Here is an 11,979-nt window from a genome sequence, read left to right as displayed (position 1 = left end):
CTACAGGTAAAATAAATGCTAAATCTATTAAAATGCTAAATATATTTTGTCATTAAAGTCAACAATTTAAGCAAATTGACATCTGGATTATCCCAATATAATCAACATCAGTGCAAACATATTTCAGAGTTTGTAAAACACACCATCTGCATCATTGACCAAACTCTTGGCAATGATTGCCAACTGCCTTTAGCCTTTAAACTTGTTACATAGAACATTTGAAATTGAATTGTCACTGTCACTGTTTAGGGAAGCAATCACCATTACCCCTTCGGGTCAAAGGTGAAGGGCTCGGACCAAAACTCAAGCTCAACTATAACCTGATGGACGTAAGAAATGTGTTTATAGGTGACAAAGATCATTATGAGGTAAGAAGTAGAAGAGCAACTTGGAACCATCAAAGTTGCTGCTAAAGTAGACATGTCATGCTTTTACAATCCCAATTCCAATGAAGTTTGGATGTTGTGTAAAACATAAACAGAATATGATGATCTATAAATCCTTTTCAAGCTATATTCAATTTATTTCACTACAAGGACAATATATTTAAGACTCATGTGTATTATCTTTTTTTGATGCCTGCCACACATTCCAAATTTTTTTTACTGATTTGCAAATCATCATATTCTCTGTTTATTTATGTTTTACACAATGTCCCAATTTTTGGGGATTTTTTTTGCAAATCCTCCCTTTTCACATTTCAGTCATTCATTTGGTCCTTGAAGGGCTTCACAAAAACAAAGACGACTTTCCCCACTGATGTTGATACATTTTTCAGAAAAATTAAATTTAGCCAGGCACTTTGAAGATTTTCTGATGCTGGTTGATGGCATAATTAATTTTGACGTATCTACTTGTAGCTGCAGTATCCTTGAATTTGGACTACAAAAGGGTTTTGAGAAGTAAAAATGGTGGATTTGCAAAATTGGTTAGCCTGAAGTCCATGATCTTGTTTAGTAGTTGAGTTAAAGATCTGAAAAGTGTGTTGGACATTTGTATTCTGCCCCCTTTACTCTGACACCTCTCACTGAAAAACCAGTGCAACCAGTTGCTTTCAAAAGTCATCTATGATCAAAGATGTGTTTAATCTTTGTATAAATAGAGCTGCTCTGTGTAGAGAACAAACGGCATCATGAAGACACAGCGGAACTGTCAGGGATAAAGTAGTGAACAAATTTAATGAATGTTGTGTTACAAAACAATATCTCAAACTTTGGCCATTTTCCAGAGCCCTGTTCAAGCCTGGTGGCCCAGTGAGGTCATAATACGGGGGCAAAGCCTGGGTTCACCTTTAACCAGGACAATGCTGAACATACAGCAGGAGTTTAACAACCAGCGCATGTATGTATCAGAATATCCCAGACCTAAATAAAATTGAAAATGTGTGGTAAGACTGGAGATTTGGAGTTCACAGGAGTCTCATCCAATCTGACTGAGCTATTTTACAAAGAGGAATTGGTAGAAGAATGTGCAGGTATAATTAAATTGAAGGTGGCTCTACAAAGTATTCTCATTTCACTCAGAATCTGTTTTGAAAATTAAGTTGATGTTGTCAGTCCAAGTTCAGTGAGTTGGAACTTTTTCCACTCTATTGAACTCATCCATATGAGTTTGTAGCCTTGCATTACGGAGCGTCCATCAGAAGTTTTATGTAAAACATAATTTTACTCAGCAATGGGACTCGTGACAAAATTGTTTTTTTGTTGTTTTTTTAGCTGCAGATGACAAACAAGGGACTGATTGATGCCTCTTTCAAGTTTTCTCGCCCTAAGACCACGTTTGGCCTGTGTTTTTCCATCCGGCCCAAGGAAGGTGTCATTCCCCCTGGGATCTGCCAGGCTGTAGAAATCAGTTTTCACAGTCGGACCTTGGGAAGCTTTTCTGAGGATTTGCTGTTAACTGTCACAGGACAGCCGCAAACTCAAATCCTAACTTTCAGGTGAAGATGGCATGTAAACATACTATCCAAGTTAATTACAGAGACAGTCAGTATTTAAGGTTGTTAAAGTGTTTATATTAATCCAATTTGTTGTTAATTTTAATTGCATAATCAGTACTTGTGTAATTTGGAAAATGTTTTCAAATAGCTGCCTTTCTTTACTTCAGGGGTTGTGTAATTGACCCCACGTTCCACTTTGATGTGTATGAACTAAATTTCGGCGACGTAGCTTTTGGTAAGTCACCTTGAAGATCAGAACATCAATCGACCTAGATTCATCCACTCTACTAATGTTCTCTTCCATATTTTATAAAATATTTCTTTCTATAGGTTTTCCAGCAACACAAACATGTACCCTTTTCAACACATCATTTGTTCCAATGACTTTTGCTTTACATGTCATGGGGGACGGGTTAGGACCTCGTAGCATTACCAGTACCAAACAGGTGTCTGATTTGTCCCCAAAGAGTTGGCAAGGATATCCAACTTGGGACCGTTGTCTTCGACCAGTGGAGTTTACTGTCAGTCCAACAACTGGCACTGTGGATGCCATGTCTGATGTCAGCATCAAGGTACCATCGCAATGACATTGCAACAGTTTGACATTTGGCTGGTCTAATTTCTAACTTGGTGGGCACCAAATTAAATTGATAATCCCTTTTAATCTTCCTTTTAACTTTCTTAAAAGTAAATGTCACATGTAGATTGTGTACTGTTCCAAAGATGCGTCTTGTGTAAAACTCATGTTTTATTGTGTTACGTAAACATAGTGCAATCGTAATAGTTTCTAGTATTTTAAAAACCTTACTGCAATTATTTTAAACTAATGAATTTAAACTTAATTCATGTAGCTTAAATTATCGAATGTAAAACTTTACGTTTCCCTGTTTTTGTAGATTCTTTTTCAGGAAGCGGTACTAATTTGAACACATTTTGAAATAATGATTTTAGTATGTGTTGATGTAAAATAAATGAAAATTAACATTCCTATAAACACTTTCTTTTTTTCTTGCTTGTTTCAAATGTGTGATTAGGTTACCCTGTGCTCGAACACACTTTTAACATCCTTGTAAATTATAACTTTATCTAACGGAAGCAAATTTTAGGAGTCCTGCACATCCAGACTTTATTTCTGGTAAATCAAATTTCTTACCAATTGATGTCAGGACGTTTATTCAAAAGATGCATAAAACAAAATATTAGTTTAAGGATGTACACACATTTATACCTTTTTCCTAACTAGAAGAAGTTGTGAAACCTCATCTTTTAGAACCAAAAATCTGCGTTTGACAGAGAACAATATAAGCATCTTTGATAGTTGTAGTGGACACGGCAGAAATTTGAATTCAGCTTTAGCTGCATTCAGTCGATGCTAATCAAGCTGTGGGATGCGGCATGTTTGATGGGATTATTTAAATTCTTCTCATCTTCCCTCCTCACTCCGGGGAGTCAACCCTCTGCTCCTTCTCCTCTCCAAACCCCGCCAACCCCTTTAACCGTGATCACCCATTATCGATCTCCTCCCCATCTGAGTTCTCAAGCTTCTTTGCTCGATTGTACAAACATTGGGAAACTGATCTATGACTCCCAATGTCACCCACCGGCTAAGATGTGCGGAGCATTTTTATTTGAAGTAAACATCTATATGTAATATGTCGCATTTTTTCCATGCAGGACTCACTTCGGTATGAAAGGTACAGCCTGAGAGTGAGTGTGTCCCCATTGATCAATAATCTACTTTGTTGTCCTACAGGCAGTGAGAGTGCCCAAGCTTCACTGCGTCTGTTAGAAGCTAGTCAAAATCTCAATTAAAAGTTTACGTTCCAGCCATCCATCAGTACCAATGCAGCATGGAACATTGATTGTGATCCTGACCACTGCTTGGTCTTATATATTTCAGTGGCATATGCATATATATGCGACTGAAAGGAATATGAACATTAGTCCTTCATCTGTATTCAGCTCAGAAAGATGCCTCTGAAGAAAGTCGTAAATGAATATTAAGATGGTTTTGCAGAGTTTTTAAATGACACAAACATGTGACAGATCCCTGGGATTTCACTTTTTATGCTTTTAGCAATGCTATTACACTTCCTCTACATCTTTGTAACATAATTGGCAAGTTATCCTGTAAATATTAATGATGAATTTTATCTTACTTATGTTGGGCAGGGAGTCACTGAACTCCCTTTACCTCAAGGATCTCCTGCTGCAACGAGAGTTGATGTGATTATGCAGCAATTTGTACAGACATACACTTTCCAGCCATGTATTACATTTTAAGACGAATGCAACACAGACTAACCTGCTAGAATTATTTTAATGCATCATATTTCAGTGTTTGAAAAAGCTGGGATAGCAAGATAGCATTAGATACCCTCAGAAAGCCAATTTTCTGTAAACAATTGCAGAAAATCTGAGTAAAACCAGTAAAATACAAACTTAAGGAAGCTTAACGGCTACAAAACACTATACCCAAGGAAAATAACTGGTACATTTAAAAAATTATTGAATGTCAGTAGACGTTGAGATTTCTAACATCAGTGCAAGGTGAACTTTTTGGTCAAAAAACAGGTGTTTGTTGAAATCTTCTCCATCAGCAGTGAGTTGGAAGTGTTGAAACTTCACTCGCTGAAACTGTATTTTATTTTTCTTACCAGTTCATTGTGGCAGGTCAAATGTGGCTGCAGCAGCTGATAGTCCAAAACTTCATTCCTTTTATTTCTCTTCCAAACTTTTCCTTCCTATATCTTTTTTTTAAAGGTTCAGTTAATTCAAATGCAGAAATGATGTGGGTTATCTACTTTTTGAGTTAGTTTGAGATAGTACTTTTGATAAAGTTAGAGCTTTTACCAGCTGATGATGGTCTGTTTTCATTTTTATGCAGTTTGATCCCATAAAATTTACAGTTAGATGTCTCTGAATATAAGTCAAGGACATTTACCCTAGAGATTCATTTTTGATTGATTTGAGACTGATAAAAATTTTACTAAGAAGACATTTTGACACATAGATATTAATTAGTAGTATGAGGCTTTATCATTTCTTATGCCAAATGTTGACAGTGAACTTCACTTGACCATGTTCAAATTGTGTTTCTGTTTTGTTTTTTTCAGATCCATGAACAGTCCTACTGGCGTGTTGACCCTAGTGAAGGAGTAGTGCCACCTGAGAGCCAGCTGGAGCTAAAGATAGTAGCAAATTTGAAGGACACACTTCACTTTACGGACAAGATGGAAGTATTCATACGGGACAACAGAATACACAGTGTCTCACTGTCAGCCACAGGCACTGGGACAACTATTGTCGGCAACAAACCTTTTGGCCCTAATCTTGACCTGGGCACACACTTCTAGTAGGAACATAGTTAAACTAATTTTGATTTAAAAATGTGCAACTTTGTAACTGTGAACTGAAGTTTGTCCTTTTTTACAGTTTGTGCTTTTTATGTTGTTTTTTTTAAGCTTTGTTCCATATGAGTCCAAATTCAAGCTGACCAACCGTGGTCTACGGCATCACCGGATGTTCTGGAAGATTGGTGGCATCCTGGCTTCTCCAAAACAACAAATATACTTCTCTGGCAGAACATCGTTACCTCCAGTCAGCTCTTCTAGGCGGAGAGATAATGTGAGACGTAAAGCTACGCCATCTACCAACAGAGAAAAAAATGTGTTCAGCCTCAGTCACACTTGTGTGGACCTTTCTCCGGGCTGTTCTGTTGACATGGTACTCACAGCATCTGCAGACTCCCCCAAGGTGTGTTTGTAGAATTTAAAGTCAATAAATAAAACCACTGGATTCTGTATACAGTGCTCATACACTGACAACGGTGCCTTGAATTAGATAGTGCTGTACTCTTAGCTCTTCTGATTTTAAATCTTCTGTCACATTGCAATGAAACCTCAATGTATTTTATTTGGATTTTATGTGTTGGGACACAAATTCACATAACTGTTGGGTTTTTTAATTTCCATGCTGAAAACAGCAGTAAAGTAGGGACCATTTCTATTTAAGCTCCTCGGCCAATACTTCGTAGACCCAGCTATTGCTGAAATTACAGTGAAACATTTTAGGGCTGCTATTCAGGTAGTAAAATAATCTCCACCTTACTCTTAAGCCTTTGCAGCCTACAACCAGATTGCTTCTGATTTTTCCTTGTATTTAGATCTGTCCATCTTCCCTTTAAGCCTGACATTTTTACTTGTCTTTGCTGAAGATAAACATCCCTGCAGCATGATGCTGCCAGTACCATGTTTCACAGTGAGGACAGTGTGTTCAAGGATATGTGGTGTTACTGTCGCTCCATGACTCCCACAGTATATGGTGTGTGGAGTCCCAAATACTGGCCAACAAGTTGATTCATGATTTCAACTGAGCTAAGGACCATTTTCCATATATTTTGTCGTTGTAATATGACAAAATTTGAAAAACTGAAAATGGTGCCTTTTTAAGGCACTGTACATGTATAAACTATGTTTTTCATTATTTTTCCAGATTTTTCCTGAGCGTCTGGTGTGCGACAGCATCATTGGTGGCCACGGCTGTCAGCAAACAATCATGTCTGTGGAAGCAATGTGTCGTTTTGTTGCTCCATCGCTTAATATTTCCTCAGAGCAACTGAACTTTTGCATAAAGGAGGTTAGTTTTAATCACCGACAACCTACTATTCTGGTTTTAAGAGTGTTGTTAGTGAAATCAAACCTGATTTAAAAGAAAAAAAAAAGTCTAATCAAAGTTAAAACTTGATTTAACAAAAGGTGAGCGCTTTTTCATGTAGGGAAGGTTGGTATGAGTAGCTTTTTCTTAGTAAAGTCATTATTTGATCACTGCATTTTTTTATTTGCTTGGATTATCTTTGTGTTATCAAAAAGTATTTTTGATGAAAGTGTGGAAGTGTAAAAAAACAAAATCAGAAGTAATCTGAGTCCTTTTTTTTTTTTTTTTACAACTCTGTATATGTCTTTTTTAAAGGTTAAGGGGAAGTCTCTGTTGCCTGTATATGAGAAGCTGGTCTTGCAAAATGCATCGTCTTTGCCTCTGTCCATGGAGCTCATTCTTCCGAAGCACTTCTTTCTGTGTGAGACTCCAGGAGAGCAAAGCTCAACTTCAACCAAGGTTTGTTTCGGCTACTTCCATTCCTGATTTAGGAAAGAGGAGCTCCGCTGATTTGGTGTCACTATCTATTGAAATTTTACTAGTTTTCTCATATTTACTCATTCAATTCACATCCTGTTGAAAAGGGGAGTCTTTTGTTTCCTAATTAGCTTCAGATTTATTTCCCAGCAGTAAATATTTTTAAATAGATTTATTTAAAATGTATTTAGCTGTGTGTTTGATCTGTGGCAGTAGACATGGATGTATGTGTTTACGCACTGAAACTGATAATGAATACAATTCATTCAGAATTTTCCAATTTCATTAAATGTATCAAAATTGATTATTAAAGTTTCTTAACAGATGTTGGTTGTTTGGAAGAAAATAAAGGTTTTAAAACTGTAAACAAAGGTTCCTAATATTAATCTGATTCAGTTATTTTTTTGATACAGCCCTTTATCAACCTTTGACCTACTGGCGATGAAGCATGATAAATGATGATATTTTTTAAAGTGCTGTAATTCAAACACCGATAAGGTCATCTCACTTGCTTGCATCTGCAGCAACCTTGTGTGGTTTTCTTTTTTTTTTTTTTTTTAAATCTGTCAGTGATGGGTGCTGGTTGTTTTGCATTTTTTTTCCATTTTGTTCTTTTGCAGTTTTAGTCTTTAGTCAGGTATAAAAAAAGCCAAGTGTCAAGGGGTACGCTGTATAGATTTCCTGTTAATTCATACCCAAAAATGACCTACCTTGAAAAATTATGATTTAAAGTAATTGTAATCTGCCAGTAGTCTAACTTACTCAGAGAAAAACAGGAAGTTATGTTATTTTAAGTTGGTCAGCGCCGCGGTCATAATCCGTAAAAATTAAGATTCACCAAATTTGGAACCACAGTCAACGGTGTAGCATGTAGTCTCAGGAAAATCAATAAGATTAAATGTAACTTTTCCTTAAATACTGAGAATTTTATTTTTCTACTGTGCTATGATTCATCAAAAATAACCAGGAGTAAAGATACAATTGTATGAAACTCATGTATAAGTATGTTGGTAGTGCTTCGTGGTTTTTAGTTGTTTGGAACAACTGAAAAACGTAATGGCCATAAAACTTACTGGATGTTGTATTTTATACCTTTGTTTTTTTGTATTAAAATAAATGGTCTCTTTTTTTTCACAGGTTTTGGTTTTAGAGGACAAGGGTCAATCTGAGTTTTGGGTTTGCTTTGATCCATCTTTCTGTACGTACTTAATGCACCGTATTGTGGATGAGGTAAGTCTGATGTTGATAATGCTTTGAAGTAAAACAATTTTAAGTATGAGAATGTGTGTGTTTTTTTTTGTTTTTTTTTTTTACTTTTTTGTCACATTTAAATATTTGTATACTGAAAGGACTAAATATTTTTCCTTCTCCGCCTCATAGACGCTTACAATCAATTACTTGGACCTCCCACAACAAGAATGTGTGAAGTTGTATGCTGAGGTCCACTTTCCGAACGTTCAGTTTTCTTCAACCATTGTGGACTTTGGTTGCTTGCAAAACTGCTCAGAGATAAAGAGAAGGATAACAATGACCAACTGCTTTCAGCTGCCGGTGTGCTACAACTGGGCTTTTATGGAGTACCAAAAACGCCCTCATAGGAGGTATGAGGGTTGGTGTTTTAAGTGAAAACATCCTCTGTTTTCTGTTGTACTGTAAGCATTTCAACTATCTACTATCATAACTTTAGCCATGAAAGGTGATAAGTGGTGAGTTGCAGAGTTTATACCCATGTACAGTCTAAAACGTTTACATGCATCCATTCATTATTATTGTCATATTAATAAGAGCTTTTAATGCATTTTTTTTTTCAGGGTGAAGCAATATTTGACCAATATATCTTAAGTGTTTGCTTTTTTATTCAACTTGTGGCACTCCTGAGGTGTCTCTGCTTTGATGGCAACCTACAGGTCATCTGGATCATTGGTTGTATTGTCTCTCATTTTACTCCTGACAATATTTCATAGATTCTCTATAGAGATCAGGTCAGGCTAGTTTGCTGCCCACTCAAACTTATTAATAGGTGGCTGAGTTGACTTTGGAGTTCAGAAAATGTCAGGAGATTACATGGCACCATAACTGTGAAAACTTGACATTGACTTGTGTTAGCAGTTAATTAGTTGGCTGTAACACCACATGTTGCATAACTTTTATACGATGATGTAATTTTTCATGACATTGGGTTTGCTTCATGTGTAGGCTATGATCATTAAAATTACAGGAGAAACGAAGGCTTGAAATTTTCACTTTGTGTACTGAATCTGTCTTGAGTCACACTTGTTCATGTGTGACAAACTGTTGAGGTTTTTCAAGTTTTTTAGCTGCACCTTCAGCTTTCTTTTGTTATTGTTATAGCTGCTATATACAAATACATGGTAAATGTATGTTTATCTGTAGGATCTACTTGTTTTTGGAACCAGAACATCTTTTAGTTAGTTACTGAAAAGATGAGATTCAGGGCTGAGAACAGAATGGATCTCTGCCATGCATTAAAACTGTCCACTGGGATGCTTCAGTACCAAGCTATACATTTAACCCCACTGAACTGAATTGAGCCAAAGCCATTATAAATTCTCTGGGGAAGACACATTTACTGATGGTGTGCTTTATAAACTTTACAGTGTGCCTCTTTCAGGCCTCTGCTTTGGCTCTTCTGGAATAAACTGTGAATACTGTAGTAGTCTACTTGTGGCCTTGAACCAAATAACTAATAGCTCTGCAAGATTTATCACCCTCAATCAGCTTTTTCCCCTCAACCTCTTCCATCTATTGGTATTCTTTCGTTTCCGTCTTTCCGTTTCTTCTCCTCGCAGGGCTTTACATTGCTTATTTCTCTTTTTTTTTCTTTGCCTCTCTCTTCTCTGCCTATGTGTCTCTTTAATACTTTAACCTCATCCAATCCCTCTTCTCTTACCCCCCTTTCCCTCTCTTAAAAACCATCCTCGCAGGTCGTCATGCTAATTAAATGTAGACCTCACCTCTGTAAAATCTCTTTCTCTCACACAAAACCTGCGTTATCTTGCCATGTTCAGCTAATTACATCGCTATCAGTAATTACACCGCAGTCCTCTGAGATGGGATTGTCTGTAAGGCAAACTCTTTTATCCTAGCAACATATATATGCAGTATAGCACATATAGATCCTGCAGTGTGTCCATCTGGAAAACCTTCAGCAAGACAGAACAAGAAAACATACTTTTTGTCTATTTTTAATGTGTGAGATATTAGATTACTGATATGACTGGTTAATCAGTGAAACAAGTAACTTAAGGAAGCACCATGCTAAAGCCAGTGTGTTCAGGGGAACCAAGGGTCTTCATCTCCAGTCCATAAAGGACATTTTGGGCCATCCAGGTCCTACAACTTTTAGATGTGTCCCTGGTCCAACACACCTGAATCAAAAGGCTGAATTGCCTCCTCAGTATGAAGTGAGGTTCTCCAGAGTCCTGCTAATGACCTGATTATTATTTGAATTTGCAGATTTATTCTGTTTTTGACTTGCATGAAAAAGCAGTAGAAAGAAAAACAATATTTTCTTTCAATATTAATCTTGTAAATGTCCCAAGGCTTTTGCTGAGCTCTATGGAAACAGTGAACTGCATTGTATTTCAAGCAATGCCCCTTTAGTCATACAATCTCAGTAGCATTCTATGAAAGCATGCTATTGAGAAAGCAGAACCCATGATGTCAAGAATTTGACTTGTATGATTCGTAATGACAAAATAATCAACAAATTCTGGTCACTAGATGCTATATGTCAGTGCATAACTAAAATACCCTAACCTTTTTCTGCATAGAAATATTAAAATGTACAATCATTGATGTGGATGAAGCTAATTTCACAGGAATGCTTTAATTACAAATATTAAATTCTCCATGTATTTCAGAGCAAAACTTTGACAATAGTAATGCATTCAAAGTCTTGCAACCCTTTGAGTCAGTAGGATACAATGTAAATGTGACGGAGGGTCCCAGATGTTTTTATTTTTTATTTTTATTTTTTTTACTGATACCCCACAAAAATGTGACATACTTTTCTCTAATATGTGACTGCCAAGCCAGAAACGAGGCTGAACCAACAGTCATCAATATGATCATTCCACAGGGCCCCCTACTGGTGCCTTTCTTCTTCTTTTTTTACCCTATCTGAGCTGAAACAACAGTACTGCCACGATCTTTGGCAGTCTTAGAACATTGTGTGCACATACACACACACGCTTTTAACAGCAGTAATGTAGCCACTCTTTAGTGATTTGATATATAGTTTTTCCTGGCGAGCTTTAAGAAGGCCTCAATTGCTGCATCTCTTTCATTCTCATCCATGTTTATTCAGCACTTCATTGCAATCTATCCTGACCTGTTTCCTTCTGCCTGCCTATTAAAATTCCTCTTAATTATAGAACACTCTGTTTAATTAACTTGATGGATGCATCCAGCGTGATCCCACAGGGAATAAGAGACGAGAGTACTAAAAGAAAATGAGTCTGAGTTCTTTGGGATGTGAGAGCTTACCGTTTTCTCCTCCGTTTGAGTTTTGCATTATCTGTGAATGGAAGGAAAAATATTGCTCAAACTTATCTTTCTTCAAATGTTGAATTTCCAGTTTACTAAGGAGAAAAATGATTATTTTGCTAAATGGGTATTTTAAAATCCTTCTCCCCTCAGAAAATCAGAAGTGGCAAAAGTATCATTTAAGCGTCAAGAGAGTGAGACTGAAACTTCTCCGTTGCCTGTGTGCCTCAGTGCTGAAGCAGATGACCAGAGCAGCATACTACATCCTGTGAATGTGGAAGAGGTTAGGCATATGTGGACTTGTCGCCAATCAGGGTTTTTCAAAAGTCTATTAACAACCTTTCCTCGGTTATTTCTGCTGTTGAGTTGAAAAATGTGCATCATCCACACCTGTATTC

General features: G+C 36.8%; 1 protein-coding gene across 1 annotated transcript in view; it reads left to right on the top strand.

Annotated features, from left to right (window-relative positions):
• hydin (HYDIN axonemal central pair apparatus protein) overlaps positions 1 to 11,979 on the top strand; it is a 39,142-nt gene that overhangs the window by 13,243 nt on the left and 13,920 nt on the right. The window contains 12 exon segments of the mRNA XM_088006735.1: positions 250 to 368; positions 1,716 to 1,939; positions 2,107 to 2,174; positions 2,270 to 2,511; positions 3,614 to 3,646; positions 5,056 to 5,294; positions 5,404 to 5,695; positions 6,434 to 6,577; positions 6,911 to 7,054; positions 8,210 to 8,302; positions 8,453 to 8,681; positions 11,821 to 11,864. Coding sequence (XP_087862861.1) covers positions 250 to 368; positions 1,716 to 1,939; positions 2,107 to 2,174; positions 2,270 to 2,511; positions 3,614 to 3,646; positions 5,056 to 5,294; positions 5,404 to 5,695; positions 6,434 to 6,577; positions 6,911 to 7,054; positions 8,210 to 8,302; positions 8,453 to 8,681; positions 11,821 to 11,864 — 1,871 coding nt within the window.

Source organism: Poecilia mexicana, unplaced genomic scaffold, assembly GCF_051168715.1.
Source record: "Poecilia mexicana isolate PSO_F unplaced genomic scaffold, ASM5116871v1 scaffold_6, whole genome shotgun sequence".
Lineage (NCBI taxonomy): Eukaryota > Metazoa > Chordata > Actinopteri > Cyprinodontiformes > Poeciliidae > Poecilia > Poecilia mexicana.
The sequence above is the reverse complement of the archived record's forward strand: the minus strand, read 5'-3'. Positions and strand labels throughout refer to the sequence as shown.